At 41.2% G+C, this 20,629-nt stretch overlaps 1 protein-coding gene across 6 annotated transcripts in view; it reads right to left on the bottom strand.

Moving 5' to 3' along the window:
* The window catches only part of TENM2 (teneurin transmembrane protein 2), a 3,004,989-nt gene that overhangs the window by 79,156 nt on the left and 2,905,204 nt on the right, over nt 1-20,629 (bottom strand). For all 6 annotated transcript variants that reach the window (XM_060296575.1, XM_060296573.1, XM_060296574.1 and 3 more), the window contains 3 exons: nt 18,908-19,027; nt 15,474-15,735; nt 14,446-14,713 (listed from right to left, as the gene is read on the bottom strand). In XM_060296575.1, the coding sequence (XP_060152558.1) occupies nt 14,446-14,713; nt 15,474-15,735; nt 18,908-19,027 (650 nt within the window). The remainder of the gene's footprint in view (nt 1-14,445; nt 14,714-15,473; nt 15,736-18,907; nt 19,028-20,629) is intronic.

The following is a 20,629-nucleotide window of genomic DNA, read 5'->3' as shown; positions in this document are numbered from 1 at the left end:
CCATGCTCCACAACAAAGAAGCTGCCACAGTGAGAAGCCTGTGCACTGCAATGAAGAGTATCCCCCGCTCACCACAACTAGAGAAAGCCCGCATGCACCAACGAAGACCCAACGCAGCCAAAAATAAATAAATTAATTAATTAAAAAAATTTTTGGAGAAATCTAAGTAATGTTTTTAAAGTGTTTATGAAACAAAGATGATCATAAGCAGAATTAAAAAAAAATAAAAACAAACAAAGCAAAAACCAAAAAGCCAAGCTCTTGTACAGGGAACAGATTGGTGGTTGCCAGAGGCAGGGGCTGGGTGGACCAAACAGGTGAAGAAAGTCAAAAGATACAAACTTTCAGTTAAAAAATAAATGAGTCACAGGGATGTGATATACAACATGGTAACTATAATTAGTAATGCCGTACTGTATATTTGAAAGTTGCTAAGAGAGTAGATCTTAAAAGTTCTCACCACCAGAAAAAAAATTGGTAACTATGTATGGTGACAGATGTTAACTAGATCTACTGTAGTCATCATTTTGCAATATATACAAATATCAAATCATTATGTTGTATACATTGTATGTCAGTTAAACCTCAAAAAAGTTGGTATAGATAAAATATCAAACTTGAACCTAGAAAGCCTCAAGGTCCAACTATCAATTTATAGGAGATATAGGACAGAGGAACATGTTAAACAGCCACAGGTGTGCAATCAGAAAACAAGCCAGACTATGGGAAATGCTACAGGCAAACAATAAAGTTTCTTCAACAAATAAATCATAAAACCTAAAAAAAGAGGTTGAAATGGAAGGAGAAACCATAGATTAAAATAATTGAAGAGAAATCAGCCAGTTGCACAAGGTGGATCTCGTCTGGATTCATAGTAAGTACAGGTAAAAATCTATAGTAATTACACAAAGGAACATGAGAGAAAGTCAAAGTAACTAATACCAAAGACAGCAGAAAAAGAAAGAAGGAACAATGGATCACAAAAGGGCCAGAAAACAAAGAATAAAATGACAATACTAAGTCCCTATCATTAATTAGTTTAAACGTAAACAGATTAAATTCTCCAATCAAAAGACATGAAACGGCTGAATGAATAAAACCAACAAGAGCCAATGTTATGATGCCTATAAGAGACTCACTATAGCCATAAGGACCCAGATGGACTGAGAATGAAGGGATGGAAAAAGGCATTGCAAACTTCCAAGCGAATGGTAATCCCATGCCCCCCAAAAAGGAGGGGTAGCTATATTTATATCAGACAAAATAGACTTCAAACTAAAAGTGTTAAAAAGAGACAAAGAAGGCCATTATATAATGGTAAAGTGGTAGATACATCAAGAAGATATAACAATTATAAATATTTATGCACCCAACAGTGGAGCATGTAAATATATAAAGCACAAACTAGCAGAGCTAAAAGGAGAAATAAACCATAATAGGATAAAGTTGGGGACTTGAATATCCCACTCTCAAAAATGGACAGATCATCCAGACAGAAAGTCATAAAGGAAACAGAGGATTTCAACAACACTATATACCCAATGGACCTAACACACATACATAGAACATTCTATCCAACAATGGCAGAAGTGTACGTGGAACATTTTCTAGGATAGGCCATATGTTAGGCCACAAAACAAGTCTTAGCAAATTCAGGAAGATTAAAATCATACCAAATATCTTCTCTGACCACAATGCCATGAAACTAGAACTCAATAACAAGAGGAAAACTGGAAAATTCAAAAATATATGGAAATTAAAAAACACTCTCCTGAATAACCAATAGATTAAGGAAGAAACTAAAGGGGAAATAAAAAGAGACAAATTAAAATGGAAACACAAATACTAGAACTTCTGGGATGCATTAAAAGCCAGCTCTAAGAGGGAAGTTCATAGCAATAAGCACCTACATTAAGGAAGATCCCAAATAAACAATCTAATTTTGTGCCTTAAGGAACTAGAAAAAGAAGAACAAACTGAGCCCAAAGTTAGCAGAATAAAGGAAATAATAAATATTGCAGCATAAATAAATAAAATAGAAAAGAGAGAAACAATAGAAAAGTTTAACCAAACAAAGAGTTGGTTCTTTATAAAGATAAACAAAATTGACAAACCTTTAATTAGACTACCTAGGGAAAAAACAAAGAGGACCCAAATAAACAAAATTATGAATGAATAAGGACACATTATTTAATAATTTATACTACAGAAATACAAAGGATCATAAGAGGCTCCTCTGAATAACTATACACCAACAAACTGAACAACCTAGAAGAAATGGAAAAATTCTTAAAGACATACAACTTACCAAAACTGCATCAGGAAGAAATAGAAAATCTGAATGACCAATTGCTAGTCAGGAAGAAATAGAAAATCCGAACGACCAATTGCTAGTCAAGAGATTGAATCAGTAATCAAAAATCTCCCAATGAAGAAAAGCTTAGGACCAGATGGCTTCACTGGTGAATTTTCCCAAACATTTTAAGCAGAATCAACACCAATCCTTCTCAAACTCTTCCACAAAATCAAAGAGGAGGGAACACTTTCCCAACCTCATTTTCAAGGCCAGCATTACCCTGATACCAAAACCAGAAAAGGACACTATCAGAAAAGAAAACTACAGGTCAGTATCCCTGATAAGTACAGAAGCAAAAATTCTCAATAAAATACTAGCAAATCAAATTCAGCAGCATATTAAAATGATCATACACCATGATCCAGTGGGATTTATCTCTGGGATGCAAGGATGGTTCAACATATGCAAATCAATCAATGTGATAATCCAATTAATAGGATAAAAGAAAAAATCATATGATTATCTCAAGAGATGCAGAAAAAGCATTTGACAATACTCAACATCCATTCATGATAAAAACTCTTAACAATATAGGCATAGAAAAAACCCAACTCAACAAAATAAAGGCCATATATGACAGGCCCACAGCTAACATCATACTCAATGGAAAACCGTTGAAAGCTTTTCCTCTAAGATCAGGAACAAGACAGGAGTGCCCATTCTCACCACTCCCAGTCAACATAGTATTAGAAGTCCTAACTGGAATAATCAGGAAGAAAAATAAATAAGATGTATCAGAACTGGAAAAGAAGCAGTAAAATTGTCCCTATTTGCCAATGGCATGATTTTATATATAGAAAATCCTAAAGACTCAAAAAAAAATGTTAAGACTTAATCAGTAAATTCAGTAAAGTTGCAGGATACAAAATTAACATACAAAAAACAGTGGCATTTCTATACACCAACAATGAATTTTCTGAATAAGAAATAAAATAAATAAATCTCACTTATAATAGCATCAAAAAATACTTAGGAATACATTTAATCAAGGAGGTGAAAGATCTCTACTCTGAAAACTACAAGACATTGAAAGAAATCAAAGAAAACACAAATAAATGGAAGGTATCTTGTGTACATGGACTGGAAGAATTAAGAGTGTTAAAATGTCAATACTACCAAAAGCCATTTATAGAGTCAATGTAATTCCTATTAAGATTCCAATAGCATTTTTTTATGGAAGTAGAAAAAAACACTCCTAAAAGTTATATGGAACCACAAAAGACTCCGAGTAGCCAAAGAAATACTGAGAAAGCACAAAAAAGCAGGATGCATCATACATCCTGGTTTCAGGCTATAGTATAAAGCCATAGTCATCAAAACAGTATGGTACTGGCATAGAAACAGACAAAGAGACAATTGGAATAGAGCTGACAGCCCAGAAATAAACCCATGCATATATGGTCAACTAATATTTGACAAAGCAGCCAAGAATACTCAATGGAAGAAGACAGTCTTTTCAATAAATGGTGCCAGGATAATTGCATATTCTCATGTACTAGAATGAAACTGGACCCATATCTATACCACTTACAAAAATTAACCCAAAATGGATTAAATACTTAAATGTAAGACCTGAAACTATAAGGAAACAGGAATAAAGCTCCTTGACATGGGTCTTGGTAATGAGTTTTTGGCTATGACACCTAAAGCACAAGTAACAAAATGGAAAATAAGCAAGTGGGACTACATCAAACTAAAAAAAAGCTTCTGCACAAGAAACCATAAAAGTGAAAAAACAACCTATATAATGGGAAAAATATTTGCAAATAGTAGATCTGATAAGGAGTTGATATCCAAAACACATAAAGAACTCATACAACTCAATAGCAAAAAGCCCAAATAATCCAATTAAAAAGTGGGCAAAGGACCTGAACAGATATTTCTCCAAAGAAAACACACAAAAGGCTAACAGATACATGAAAAAATGCTGAACATCACTGGTTATTAGGGAAATGCAAACGAAAAGCACAATGAGATAACACCTCATGCCTATTAGAATGGCCATCAAAAAGACAAGGGATAACAAATGCTGGTGAGGATGTGGAGAAAAGGAGACCACTGTGCAACGTTGGTGGGACTGGAAACAGTATGGAGGTTCCTGAAAAATTAAAAATTAAAGTACCATATGATCCAGCAATTGTACTTCCGACAATGTATCTGAAGAAATGGAAACACTGTGTCAAAGAGATATTTGCACTCCCATGTTCATAGCAGCATAATCAAGATATGGAAACAATGTTAAGTGTCCACTGATGGATGAATGAATAAAGAAACTGTAGTATGTGTGTGTGTGTATATATATATATATGTATGTATACAATATACATGTGTGTATATATATGTGTGTGTGTATATATATACACACACACAATGAAATATTACTGAGCCATAAAAAATGGGAAATCCTACCATTTGCAACAACATGATGGAACTTGAAGGCATTATGCTAAGTGAAATAAGTCAGACAGAGAAAGACAAACACTGTATGATCTCACTTATATGTGGAACTAAAAACAAAACAAACTCATAGAAAAACATATCAAACTTGAGGTTTACCAGAGGCAGAGAGTGGGGAAAGGGGAAACTGGATGAAGGTGGTGGAAAGGTACAAACTTCTAGATACAAGATAAATAAGTACTAGGGATGTAATGTACAACATGATGACTAGAGTTAACACTGCTGTATGATATACAGGAAAGTTGTTGAAAGACTAAATCCTATGAGTTCTCATCACAATTTTCCTTTTTTCTCTTCTTTTTTATTGTTTCTTTATGAGAAGATGAATGCTAGCTGAATCTATTGTGCTAATCATTTCACAATATAAGTAAATCAACTATCATGCTGTATGTCATAAAGTTATACAGTGATGTAAGTCAATTATTTCTCAGTAAAACTGGGGAAAATGAGCTAGTGATGAAAGGGAAAATTACAGATTAAAAAAATTTAAGAGAACCCAGCTATTCCCTTCTTGGTATATATCCAGAGGACACCAAAACATTAATTCAAAAAATATATACACCTCTATGTTCACTGCAGTATTATTTACAATAGCTAAGATATGGAAACAACCTAACTGTCCACTGATGGATGAATGAATAAAGAAATTGCGGGAGGACGAGGGGAAGATGGCAGAAGAGTAAGACACGGAGATCACCTTCCTCCCCACAGATAAACCAGAAATACATCTACACGTGGAACAACTCCTACAGAACACCTACTGAATGCTGGCAGAAGACCTCAGACCTCCCAAAAGGCAAGAAACTCCCCACGTACCTGGATAGGGCAAAAGAAAAAAAGAAAAAACAGAGACAAAAGAATAGGGATGGGACCTGCACCAATGGGAGGGAGCTGTGAAGGAGGAAAGGTTTCCACACACTAGGAAGCCCCTTCGCGGGCGGAGACTGCGGGCGGTGGAGGGGGAGAGCGCAGCAACAGGGGTGTGGAGGGCAAAGCGGAGAGATTCCTGCACAGAGGATCGGTGCTGACTGGCACTCATCAGCCTGAGAGGCTTGTCTGCTCACCCGCAGGGGCGGGCGGGGCTGCGAGCTGAGGCTCGGGCTTTGGTCAGAGCGCAGCGAGAGGACTGGGGTTGGCGGCGTGAACACAGCCTGCAGGGGGTTAGTGCACCACGGCTAGATGGGAGGGAGTCCGGGGAAAAGTCTGGACCTGCCGAAGAGGCAAGAGACTTTTTCTTCCCTCTTTGTTTCCTGGTGCGCAAGGAGAGGGGATTAAGAGTGCTGCTTAAAGGAGCTCCAGAGATGGGCGCGAGTCGCGGCTAAAAGCACGGACCCCAGAGACGCGCAGGAGACGCTAAGACTGCTGCTGCCGCCACCAAGAAGCCTGTGTGCGAGCACAGGTCACTATCCACACCTCCCTTCTGGGGAGCCTGTGCAGCCCGCCACTGCCAGGTTCCTGGGATCCAGGGACAACTTCCCCGGGAGAACGCACGTCGCGCCTCAGGCTGGTGCAACGTCATGCCGGCCTCTGCTGCGGCAGGCTTGCCCCGCACTCTGTGTCCCTCCCTCCCCCCGGCCTGAGTAAGCCAGAGCCCCCGAATCAGCGGCTCCTTTAACCCCGTCCTGTCAGATCGAAAAACAGACGCCCTCCGGCGACCTACACACAGAGGCGGGGCCAAATCCAAAGCTGAGCCCCTGGGAGCTGTGGGAACAAAGAAGAGAAAGGGAAATCTCTCCCAGCAGCCTCAGAAACAGCGGATTAAAGCTGAACAATCAACTTGATGTACCCTGCATCTGTGGAATACATGAATAGACAACGATTCATCCCAAATTAAGGAGGTGGACTTTGAGAGCAAGATTTATGATTTATTTCCCCTTTTCCTCTTTTTGTGAGTGTGTATGTGTAGGCTTCTGTGTGAGATTTTGTCTGTATAGCTTTGCTTCCACCATTTGTCCTAGGGTTCATTCCGTCGGTTTTTATTTTTTTCTTAATAATTATTTTTTATTTTAACAACTTTATTTTACTTTATCTTTTCTTCCTTCTTTCCTTCCTACTTCTACTAATTCTTTCTCTCTACTTTTTCTCCCTTTTATTCTGAGCCGTGTGGATGAAGGGCTCTTGGTGCTGCAGCCAGGAGTCAGTGCTGTGCCTCTGAGGTGGGAGAGCCAACTTCAGGACACTGGTCAACAAGAGACCTCCCAGCTCCACATAATATCAAATGGCGAAAATCTCCCAGACATCTCCATCTCAACACCAACACCCAGCTTCACTCAACGCCCAGCAAGCTACAGTGCTGGACACCCTATGCCAAACAACTAGCAAAACAGGAACACAACCCCACCCATTAGCAGAGAGGCTGCCTAAAATCATAATAAGTCCACAGACACCCCAAAACACACCACCAGACGTGGACCTGCCCACCAGAGAGACAAGATCCAGTCTCATCCACCAGAACAGAGGCACTAGTCCCCTCTACCAGGAAGCCTACACAACCCACTGAACCAGCCTCAGCCACTGGGGACAGACACCAAGAACAACGGGAACTACGAACCTGCAGCCTGCAAAAAGGAGACCCCAAACACAGTAAGATAAGCAAAATGAGAAGACAGAAAAACACACAGCAGATGAAGGAGCAAGATAAAAACCCATGAGACCTAACAAATGAAGAGGAAATAGGCAGTCTACCTGAAAAAGAATTCAGAATAATGATAGTAAAGATGATCCAAAATCTTGGAAATAGAATAGACAAAATGCAAGAATCAGTTAACAAGGACCTAGAAGAACTAAAGATGAAACAAACAATGATGAACACAATAAATGAAATGAAAAATACTCTAGATGGGATCAATAGCAGAATAACTGAGGCAGAAGAACGGATAAGTGACCTGGAAGATAAAATAGTGCAAATAACTACTGCAGAGCAGAATAAAGAAAAAAGAATGAAAAGAACTGAGGACAGTCTCAGAGACCTCTGGGACAACATTAAATGCACCAACATTCGAATTATAGGGGTTCCAGAAGAAGAAGAGAAAAAGAAAGGGACTGAGAAAATATTTGAAGAGATTATAGTTGAAAACTTCCCTAATATGGGAAAGGAAATAGTTAATCAAGTCCAGGAAGCACAGAGAGTCCCATACAGGATAAATCCAAGGAGAAATACGCCGAGACACATATTAATCAAACTGTCAAAAATTAAATACAAAGAAAGCATATTAAAAGCAGCAAGGGAAAACCAACGAATAACACACAAGGGAATCCCCATAAGGTTAACAGCTGATCTTTCAGCAGAAACTCTGCAAGCCAGAAGGGAGTGGCAGGACATATTTAAAGTGATGAAGGAGAAAAACCAGCAACCAAGATTACTCTACCCAGCAAGGATCTCATTCAGATTTGATGGAGAAATTAAAACCTTTATAGACAAGCAAAAGCTGAGAGTTCAGCACCACCAAACCAGCTTTACAACAAATGCTAAAGGAACTTCTCTAGGCAAGAAACACAAGAGAAGGAAAAGACCTACAATAATGAACCCAAAACAATTTAGAAAATGGGAATAGGAACATACATATCGATAATTACCTTAAATGTAAATGGACTAAATGCTCCCACCAAAAGACACAGATTGGCTGAACGGATACAAAAACAAGACCCATATATATGCTGTCTACAAGAGACCCACTTCAGACCTAGAGACACTGAAAGTAAGGGGAGGGAAAAAGATATTTCATGCAAATGGAAACCAAAAGAAAGCTGGAGTAGCAATTCTCGTATCAGACAAAATAGACTTTAAAATAAAGACTATTAGAAGAGACAAAGAAGGACACTACATAATGATCAAGGGATCAATCCAAGAAGAAGATATAACAATTGTAAATATTTATGCACCCAACATAGGAGCACCTCAATACATAAGGCAAATACTAACAGCCATAAAAGGAGAAATCGACAGTAACACATTCATACTAGGGAACTTTAACACCCCACTGTTCACCAATGGACAGATCATTCAAAATGAAAATAAATAAGGGAACACAAGCTTTAAATGATACATTAAACAAGATGGACTTAATTGACATTTATAGGACACTCCATCCAAAAACAACAGAATACACATTTTTCTTAAGTGCTCATGGAACATTCTCCAGGATAGGTCATATCCTGGGTCAAAAATCAAGCCTTGGTAAATTTAAGAAAATTGAAATTGTATCAAGTATCTTTTCCGACCACAACACTATGAGACTAGATATCAATTACAGGAAAAGATCTGTAAAAAATACAAACACATGGAGGCTAAACAATACACTACTTAATAACGAAGTGATCACTGAAGAAATCAAAGAGGAAATCAAAAAATACCTAGAAACAAATGACAATGGAGACACGACGACCCAAAACCCAAAACCTATGCAGCAAAAGCAGTTCTAAGAGGGAAGTTTATAGCAATACAAGCCCACCTTAAGAAACAGGAAACATCTCGAATAAACAACCTAACCTTGCACCTAAAGCAATTAGAGAAAGAACAAAAAAACCCCAAAGTTAGCAGAAGGAAAGAAATCATGAAAATCAGATCAGAAATAAATGAAAAAGAAATGAAGGAAACGATAGCAAAGATCCATAAAACTAAAAGCTGGTTCTTTGAGAAGATAAACAAAATAGATAAACCATTAGCCAGACTCATCAAGAAAAAAAGGGAGAAGACTCAAATCAATTAGAAATGAAAAAGGAGAAGTAACAACTGACACTGCAGAAATACAAAAGATCATGAGAGATTACTACAAGGATCTCTATACCAATAAAATGGACAACCTGGAAGAAATGGACAAATTCTTAGAAATGCACAGCCTGCCAAGACTGAACCAGGAAGAAATAGAAAATATGAACAGACCAATCACAAGCACTGAAATTGAAACTGTGATTAAAAATCTTCCAACACACAAAAGCCCAGGACCAGATGGCTTCACAGGCGAATTCTATCAAACATTTAGAGAAGAGCTAACACCTATCCTTCTCAAACTCTTCCAAAATATAGCAGAGGAGGAACACTCCCAAATTCATTCTACGAGGCCACCATCACCTTGATACCAAAACCAGACAATGATGTCACAAAGAAAGAAAACTACAGGCCAATATCACTGATGAACATAGATGCAAAAATCCTCAACAAAATACTAGCAGACAGAATCCAACAGCACATTAAAAGGATCATACACCATGATCAAGTGGGGTTTATGCCAGGAATGCAAGCATTCTTCAATATACGCAAATCAATCAATCGTGATACACCATATTAACAAACTGAAGGAGAAAAGCCATATGATCAACTCAATAGATGCAGAGAAAACTTTCGACAAAATTCAACACCCATTTATGATAAAAACCCTGCAGAAAGTAGGCATAGAGGGAACTTTCCTCAACATAATAAAGGCCATATATGACAAACCCACAGCCAACATCATCCTCAATGGTGAAAAACTGAAAGCGTTTCCACTAAGATCAGGAACAAGACAAGGTTGCCCACTCTCACCACTCTTATTCTACATAGTTTTGGAAGTTTTAGCCACAGCAATCAGAGAAGAAAAGGAAATAAAAGGAATCCAAATCGGAAAAGAAGTAAAGCTGTCACTGTTTGCAGATGACATGATACTATACATAGAGAATCCTAAAGATGCTACCAGAAAACTACTAGAGCTAATCAATGAATTTGGTAAAGTTGCAGGATACAAAATTAATGCACAGAAATCTCTGGCATTCCTATACACTAATGATGAAAATCTGAAAGTGAAATCAAGAAAACACTCCCATTTGCCATTGCAACAAAAAGAATAAAATATCTAGGAATAAACCTACCTAAGGAGACAAAAGACCTGTATGCAGAAAATTATAAGACATTGATGAAAGAAATTAAAGATGATACAAATAGATGGAGAGCTATAACATGTTCTTGGATTGGAAGAATCAACATTGTGAAAATGACTCTACTACCCAAAGCAATCTACAGATTCAATGCAATCCCTATCAAACTACCACTGGCATTTTTCACAGAACTAGAACAAAAAATTTCACAATTTGTATGGAAACACAAAAGACCCCGAATAGCCAAAGCAATCTTGAGAACGAAAAACGGAGCTGGAGAAATCAGGCTCCCTGACTGTAGACTATACTACAAAGCTACAGTAATGAAGACAGGATGGTACTGGCACAAAAACAGAAAGACAGATCAATGGAACAGTATAGAAAGCCCAGAGATAAACCCACGCACATATGGTCACCTTATCTTTGATAAAGGAGGCAGGAATGTACAGTGGAGAAAGAACAGCCTCTTCAATAAGTGGTGCTGTGAAAACTGGGCAGGTACATGTAAAAGTATGAGATTAGATCACTCCCTAACACCATACACAAAAATAAGCTCAAAATGGATTAAAGACCTAAATGTAAGGCCAGAAACTATCAAACTCTTAGAAGAAAACTTAGGCAGAACACTCTGACATAAATCACAGCAAGATCCTTTGTGACCCACCTCCTAGAGAAATGGAAATAAAAACAAAAATAAACAAATGGGACCTAATGAAACTTCAAAACTTTTGGACAGCAAAGGTAACCATAAACAAGACCAAAAGACAACCCTCAGAATGGGAGAAAATATTTGCAAATGAAGCAACCGACAAAGGATTAATCTCCAAAATTTACAAGCAGCTCATGCAGCTCAATAACAAAAAAACAAACAACCCCATCCAAAAATGGGCAGAAGACCTAAATAGACATTTCTCCAAAGAAGATATACAGACTGCCAACAAACACATGAAAGAATGCTCAACATCATTAATCATTAGGGAAATGCAAATCAAAACTACAATGAGATATCATCTCACACCGGTCAGAATGGCCATCATCAAAAAATCTAGAAACAATAAATGCTGGAGAGGGTGTGGAGAAAAGGGAACACTCCTGCACTGCTGGTGGGAATGTGAATTGATACAGCCACTATGGAGAACAGCATGGAGGTTCCTTAAAAAACTACAAATAGAACTACCATATGACCCAGCAATCCCACTACTGGGCATATACCCTGAGAAAACCATAATTCAAAGAGTCATGTACCAAAATGTTCACTGCAGCTCTATTTACAATAGCCCGGAGATGGAAACAACCTAAGTGCCCATCATCAGATGAATGGATAAAGAAGATGTGGCACATATACACAATGGAATATTACTCAGCCATAAAAAGAAACGAAATTGAGCTATTTGTAATGAAGTGGATAGACCTAGAGTCTGTCATACAGAGTGAAGTAAGTCAGAAAGAGAAAGACAAATACCGTATGCTAACACATATATATGGAACTTAAGAAAAAAAGATGTCATGAAGAACATGGGGTAAGACAGGAATAAAGACACAGACCTACTGGAGAACGGACTTGAGGATATGGGGAGGTGGGAAGGGTGAGCTGTGGTGAAGCGAGAGAGAGGCATGGACATATATACACTACCAAACGTAAGGTAGATAGCTAGTGGGAAGCAGCCGCATAGCACAGGGAGATCTGCTCGGTGCTTTGTGACCTCCTGGAGGGGAGGGATAGGGAGGGTGGGAGGGAGGGAGATGCAAGAGGGAAGAGATATGGGAACATATGTATAACTGATTCAATTTGTTATAAAGCAGAAACTAACACACCATTGTAAAGCAATTATACCCCAATAAAGATGTTAAAAAAAAAAAGAAATTGCAGTATATATAATCGAACACTACTCAGCTGTAAAAAGAATGAAAGCCTGCCAGTTGTGACAATGTGGATGGGCCTTGAAGGTATTATTCTAAGTGAAATAAGTCAGAAGGAGAAAGACAGATCCTGAATGATTTCACCCATATGTGGAATCTACAAAACAAATGAACAAACAAAATAAAACAAAAACAAACTCAGTGATACAGAGAGTAGATTAGTGGTTACCAGAGGGAAAGGGGTTTGGAGGGTGGGCAAAATGGGTGAAGGGGGTCAGCTGTATGGTGATGGGTACTAACTACAGCTGTGGTGGTGATTACTTTGTAGTGTATACAGATGTCGAATTATAATGCTGTAAACCTGAAACCTGTATAATAACAAAAAATTTGTTGCAAAAGGTAGATCTTATTTGGATTCTGATTCAAACAAATAAAGTACTACTTTATTTTATGCTACTCACGAGGCAATTGAAATATTGAACAATGACTGGCTATTCGATATTAAGAACTTGTTGTGTTTCTTTGTTGTGATATTGTTGTTATGCTTTTAAAGTGTTTTTTAAGGATACACTCTGATATACTACAGATGAAATGATCTGATGTTTGGGACTTGCTTCAGAAAAATATGGGAGGCGGAGGAGTGGATGAAGGTAAGGAGGAAACAAGATGTGTTGATAATGGTAGGAGCTGGAGTCCATGCGGTGCCTTATGAATATGCAGTCTTCTTTTTGATGTCGGCTATCATTTTGATATTGGCTAAAGCCTGACATAATATTTATTAAATTAGCCACTGCTTATATTTAAATGCACTCGTTACTCCGATAACTTACTACTGTCTTTAAGTTATTAACTCTACCCACTGACGAAGCAGACTGCAAGGGCAATATTCTGAGCATGCGTAGCCTGCTAGGGCTGTGACTTCAGGCAACTTGCTTACCCTCTCCCTCAGGTCCCATCTGCTCAATGGGGATTATGAGAGGGTCTACTTGATAGGGTTATTGAGAGGTCACCCAAGACAAAGGCTTTAGCACAATGCTCTGCGGCAAGGGAGTGTCTGATGAACACTGGCTGTCAATTACAGTGAAAATTTCTGAGTTTGCTGGTTTCTTATTTTGGTAACTTATTGCAGTTCTTGAAAACCACAAGCCTACTGGTGAAGAAAATACAGGATTCTGGATTTTAATGAATCCCAGACAGCTTTCTACAAGTAAGAAAATATACTGGGTAGGTTGACATGAATCCACAGCTCACAGCTCTTCAAAGACCGATAACGATACGACCCTTCTCTTATGTTGGTCTTTCCCAAGTGGGAAATCACGTGATCCCCTCAGAGGCAAAGCCTGAAACGTAGCATGTGGCTTTCAGCCCCCCTCTAGCTCCGTCTTCTGGTTCTCTGGTTCTGTGCCACCTGAGAGTGTTCTCTCTGGAACATGATCGAGCCCCTGCCCACCTCTCTCCCCATCTCAAATAGTCTCCCTGTCCACTACATTCCAGCCACACTGGCCTATGTCTGTCCTTCAAAAACACCTCCCTCTTCTCTTTTTCTGCCAGGAAAAGAGTGCTCTTTTCCTGATTTTCACACGGCTCCTTTTCATTCAAGCCTCTGTTTAAACATCATCTGCTGAGGAACCCTCCCTGAACGCCCACCCCCCCGTTGCCCCTCTTCCCCAGTATACAACACATTTTTATTTTCATATTAGCACCTAACGCTGCTTGATATTTTCTTGTCCAGGCTGTGTTTATTATTTCGATCCCTCAGTAGAATAGGAAGTCCACGGAAGAGGACGCTTGTCTGCTTATGGACCACTGCCTCCCTAGCTACTAGAATAGTTCTTGGCACATACTAGGAACTCAATAAATACAGGCTGATTTAATGCATGCCTAAATCCAAGAATCAATAAGGGGTCGAAACTGAAACATACCAACAGCGTCAGAGAGTCCGTAGACCCTTTGGCCATAGGCATCCGTCTTATCCCAGATGAAGGTGTAGGCCAGGTTGGGAGAGGCCTGGAATGACTTCTGGAAGAGGTGCCCCTCTACAGCTACCATCAGATGAACCTTGATGAGGTTCAGGGGCACCGTGGACTGGGTCATGGTGATCTTCAGCAGCGACTTGTAGCCTGCGGTCCTGGAGCTCAGGTAGCGAAGCTTCACGTTGGAACCAGGGAGCTCAATTTCTTCATGAAGAACCTGGGGAGGAAACGCAAGCTAGATACACTGCATCAAAGGCACCCCGGCAGCTGGGCTGCTTGCAACCCAAGGCTACCTGTCTTCTACCACCCCCACCAAAGCATCACGCCTTACGGGGGAGTGCAAGAACCACGTTCCATGGCTGAGAAGAGAGAAAAAACCCCCCGACAACCAAAACTTTATCCTGCACTACGGAGCAAAGTGGCTGAGGTTATGATTTTTGGATTAATAATTATTCTTGGTCACTGTTGTGTTTCTTTTTAAAACCACGCTGTTGGCAAAAGATGTAAATAAGAACAGCAGGCTTTATTGCTAGTTGCATGCAAGGAGGCCACAAGAGGCTGTAATTATATGAACCTGCAACTTCCACCTACAATTGCTATAAAGCAACAGGGAGGCAATAATATAATATGCCCTCTGTCGTAACACTGATGTAGATCATTAAAGCGCCTCTTATCATGTATCTCTGTGACTAACAGGAATAAAAAGCAATTTGCAGGTGCGTTGCACATATGTGTATTGTTTTTATTCTATTAAAAGCTCCAGTGACTGCTAAAGTCTGGAAACATCCGGAATGTCCAGGAGAGATTCAGTTTTCTCTCCAGTGACTACAAATTCTACTGCGTTCTTACTTTTTGCCCCTCCCCTTAATATTAGTTTCTGGCTTATCCAGGCAGAGAGCGATGGTGGGAGGAAGTCAGCCAGCCAGTTTGGGGCAGGGCAGTATTGAGAGTCCCACCCTGGTACCCGGTGCTCCTACCTGGGTCTCAGGCACGATGGGATTCTGCCCAGGGGCAGCGCTGAAGAAGGTGGACAGCGGGGAGGAGATGATGATTGGGTCCGGCCGGACAAAGCCACTGAGGTCGCAGCTGGGGATGGAGTTCTCCTCTGTCTTCATCACCAGAGTGTCCATGGCGTAAAAGCTATTCCACGGCAGCCACACGGTACGCTCCTGGCTCATGAACGGGGCTCGCTCAAAGTGCAGGGTCAAGGAGGCGCCGCCATTGGCGATCAGGTCAAACCTGGAGAGGGGGTAAGTGAGCTCACTGAGAGGGGTGAACTCACTTGCAGACCAGGTAGGTGCTCTGACCTCCAGGCCTAAAGTAGTGGGAGGGGCAGAGCAGGCAGGAGAAGAACATGGGCTTCGTGGGAACCCAAACTCTACCACTTACTAGTTGTGTGACTATGGGCAAGTTGCTAACCCTCTCTCAGCCCCCGTTTTTTCATCTGTGAAATGGAAATAATTATACCAATGTCCCGGTGTGGCTGAGAGGATGAAATTTTGTGATGAATTCAAAGTAGGGGTCAGCCGACTCGGCCCATGAGCTAAAGCCGGCCCACAGCCTGTTTTGGTAAAAAGTTTCATCGGAATCCCAGCCACGCCCATTGATTAGTTTATCCTCTCCAGCTGTTTCTGACCTACAGTGGAAGAGCCTGGTAGTTTTAACAGGAACCATACGGCATCAAAGCCTAAAATAGATACTACCTGGCCCTTTACAGAAAATGTATGTCCCCCTCCTCCCCCCTTCCCAGGTGTAAAGCATTTAGCATCGTGCTAGGCTAATAGGAGTCTTCACTACATCGTGGAGTTACAATGATTCAATTCTAGGACACAGGGAGGGGCTCATGAAAGCTTTCTTTTCTTCGACCTGTACTGTTTCTGTTGGTTTCACAGAACCTTAATGTTTTTTGAGATACAATTGACATATAATATTATATTAGTTTCAGGTGTACAACATAATTCAATATTTGTATATATTGTGAAATGATCACCACCATAAATCCATTCATCACCACACCTAGTTACAATTTTTTTTCCTTGTGCTAAAAACTTTTAAGATGTCTCAGCAACTTTCAAATATACAATGTGGTAATAGTAACTACAGGCACCATGTTATACATACATCCCAGGACTTGTTTATCACTAGAAGTGTGGACTTTTTAACCCCCTTCATCCATTTTGCCTTGTTTCTGATACTTTTTTCCAAAACACAAATTTATTTGGCATTTGGATGAAATGGTTCTTACTATTTCTGATATTTCTGACAATCGTTCTTAAACTGTATTCCTGTTTTCCTCCAGAGCTGGATGGAAGTGTGTTACTAGTAAAGTAAAATAAAGGTAGTTCTTCCCCAATTAATGGAAAAGAACGTTAATGGAGAGAAGTCTCTCAATTTTGTGCTTTACTCCTCCGCCGGGATCTCAACTCTTTGAGGGCAGTGGTACTCCCTTATATACACTTCAGAATCCCCAGCAACTAGCAGAGTTCCTGGGTCACAGTAAAAACTCAATGAAAATATACGGACTCACTGGCTTCACTGAATTTTGGTAACACTTTTAGTGTTTTTCAATAGACGTAAAATGAGTGAACATGGAACATATGAATATTAAGGTAAATATCATGGTGGAAGAGTTTATTCTATTAGTTTGTTTAAATTTTATTTTGGGACATGCACGCTGCTGGGGACGCTTTTTCTTTTTAAATTTATTTATTTTTGGCTGCATTGTGTCTTCGTTGCTGCACGTGGGCTTTCTCTAGTTGCGGCCAGCGGGGGCTACTCTCGGTTGTAGCCCGCGGGCTTCTCATTGTGGTGGCTTCTCTTTGTTGGGGAGCACGGGCTCTAGGCACAAGGGCTTCAGTAGTTGTGGTGCACGGGGTCAGTTGCTCTGCGGCATGTGGGATCTTCCCAGACCAGGGCTCGAACCCGTGTCCCCTGCATGGGCAGGCAGATTCTTAACCACTGCACCACCAGGGACGCCCGGGGATGGTTTTGTAGAGGGTCCAGGAGAGTCAGATGTTTTGAAGTGAAATCGTTCCTCGTTGGGATGATAGCATCAAACCACCCATGTCTGTGGCACACACCACTACACAACAGATTGTGGGATCCCTCGGAGCATTTCCAAACACATCCTGTGACTTCCAGGGCTTTGCTACCTGGACAAGCTGAAGGATCACCGATCCATGAGGTGGGATAGATGAACCGGGAAGTGGATTTAGGCGATGATTAGTCAGGAAGCAGCTGAGGGGGATCGGGCAGCATAAGGTGGTGAGAAACCTCAGACCGAGGACTCAGAAATGTCCTCTGGTGTCGTCACAGGACTTACAGCGCAAGAACACTGGCTTCTCAGAATGAACAGGCACCGAGGCAGCTCGGCATGGTACACCTTCACAGTCCTAGCGCTTTCAGCTAATTAGGACTGCCTGCACCTGGTGAATACCGAGAATATTTGGTTTCACAGGTGAAAATAGGAGGACAGGGCTACTGTGGGCTGGTGATTTTTGAAACTACCTGCAAGGCTACCTTAGGACATTAGAAAAAAAGACCAGATTCTTCACCAGAGAAAGGCAAGATTCACAGCACATGATACGTTTATGATTTTCCAGGTTCCAGCTTTATAGAAAAAGTGTTGCATCAGATTTACATCCACCGTCTCCTCTTTCATTTGGAATAGAATACAATAGTGTGTCTGCGTGTGTTTTAAGGCTAGGGTGGGTGAGTTGTTTTCCCCTTCCCACAGACTTCGTTTCTTCTTTTTATCTTTTTCTTTAAATTTCAAGTCCATGCCCAACGGATTAAGGAAACGACAGCTTTCATCTTGGTGGAGGCCGCATGGGTGCGGGTTTTCAATCAGAGGATAATAGGGAAAGGTTGCCTCCTTCACACCGCAGGGTGACAGCTAAATGTATCTAATTAGGCTTCTCTGATTACATCCCACCCCCTCAAAACAGGAGCAAAAATAACACAACTCCTAAAGCCACAGATGAAAGCAGAAGGGGTTCACCACAGGACACTGTGGCATGTGGATCCTTGTCACCCCGCACTGCCTTTGATTTAAAATAAAATAGGAGTGAGGTTCCAAGAGCTACTCTCCCTTCCTTCTGGCCTCCGCCCCCCCCCCCCCCCCCACACACACACACACACACACACACACACTCACGGAAAAGCATTTACCTGCCATGGAAAAAGCATTGCTGTGGGCAGCCCTGGAGAGGTTGGCCATTCTAGTTATTTTCCATTTCTGAGACCATACTAAAATATATATATATATATAGGGGGGATTCTCCCTAGAGATCTGGCCTGGTGGGTCTCCCCCCGGTCCACCAGGGGGAGGCACGTGGTTCCAAGCCAACAGCACCATCTGTCTCTTTGCAGCCTCAGTCCTAAGTAAGTGGGGCCCCATAAAGCTACTTACGTGCCATCTTGGCGGGTAATGGTGTAGCCGTATTTTGGATACTTGACAAAAGACACGTTCACACCAATCAGGGGAGTTCCATCTGTAGTTACTACTTGGCCTCGGATGAGAGAAACCAAGCTGAGAGAAAGAGAAACACAAGCTTTTGAGCCCCAGGCAGGAGAACAAGGGGACAAGGGAGTGTCGTAGAGTTCCCCGTCCCCATTGCCCACCCCCCCCATCCTCATCTGGTCCCTAAGGCAAGGACGAGACCTTTAAACATGAACTTCTGGCTTCACACAATCACATCTCCATGAGAGATGTGGGCCAGAGGGATGTCTCAATGCTGGCGTTCCCCGAGGAACAGTCTGGGGTGAAATGCACGGGCAGCATCTTCAGTCATTCTGCTGGGCAACGGGGTCCCCTGTGCACACTCCCTCTGCCCTCAGCCTCACTCCGTGTCTTGACATCACTTGCCTTTTGCTTGGCCCGAGCTTCAGGCTGCCCCTCATCACTCATGTTTGTGCCTTAGCCTGGCACGGAGAGTATTATCCTCGGGTGAGAGCTTCCCCATCTGCCTACTCATTTCCTTTTTTGGCCGTGGAGGAAGGCACTGTTACTCTTCTCCTCCAGGTTGGGATGACAGAGGGAGTGGGGGGTTGGGTGGTGGGAGCACACAAAGGTTTTTTTATGAGGCTGGGACGTATACATACATTATTTTTTCTGTTGCCCTTTAAGAGCAAAATTTCTCCCAATCCGTGCCATCCTGAGGAAAAGAGAACATTAGAGATTTTTTTTTTTTTTTTTTCCTGGTAGAACTATCTTGGATTCTGGATTCCGTGTAACTATGTATTTCTCTTACATCAAATTCCTGCTACCAGGATTTGGGGCAGGGGAGCGGGGAGGTGGTATATACCTCTCAACTTTTTGCCACCATGAGAGAAAGCCCCCCTGTCTCCAGATCACAGTAATTAGAACTTTCCCAAAGATGCCAGCATTCAACCAGCTCCTTCTGGGAAATCCCATAAAGCAATAGAGATGCCACAATAGTCTACTCAAAATCCATGCAGAGAGAATGCACACGCCTCCCTTCACCTGAATTCTCCCGACTTCATAGAGAAATGGGCTAATGAGAAGTTCCATTTTTGTACTAAGTTTCCAGCCTACCAGGCAGGTTTGCAGCTGTACTGTTGGCCTTCAAGCCACTGGGCAATTTGGAGAAGGTAGAGAGGTTCTCAGGCGTCCAGATTCTTGGACACACTCCCAATTTCTGGACCAGGTAATCAAGCTGACCCGTTCTTTGCCAGAATCTTGTCCGAGTCGGCTCGATTTTTGGAACACACTTATTTCTGCAGTCCCGGGTGAACCCAAAACTGGAGGGATGCTCTCTCCAAGCACCTCTCTTTTTCATTAGCAATCCCCCCAACTGTTCAACTCCGACCCCTTGGTGATCTCAGGAGGGTTTAGACTGTTCCACTGACAGCTCTAATTGTCTGCTACTGGCTGCCTATCAAATGAATTCCATTTTTAGCTGGTTCCAACCACAATGCTATACAGTCTTTTGAAAATGGAAAACTAATTTATGAAAATAATTCTTTCGTTCAATTCCATTTCCTTATCTTAGCTCAGACTAAGATTTCTTTTAGGCCTTCCTAGACACTGTTTTAAAATCAGTGATGTGTGTTGATGACCACAAGGTACAAGCTGCTTGTGACGAGAAAACAAAATTGGGAATACATCCCA

This window comes from Globicephala melas, chromosome 3, assembly GCF_963455315.2.
Source record: "Globicephala melas chromosome 3, mGloMel1.2, whole genome shotgun sequence".
Classification (NCBI taxonomy): Eukaryota; Metazoa; Chordata; class Mammalia; order Artiodactyla; family Delphinidae; genus Globicephala; species Globicephala melas.
Note: the sequence above shows the minus strand (reverse complement) of the source record. Positions and strands in the feature narration are given on the sequence as shown.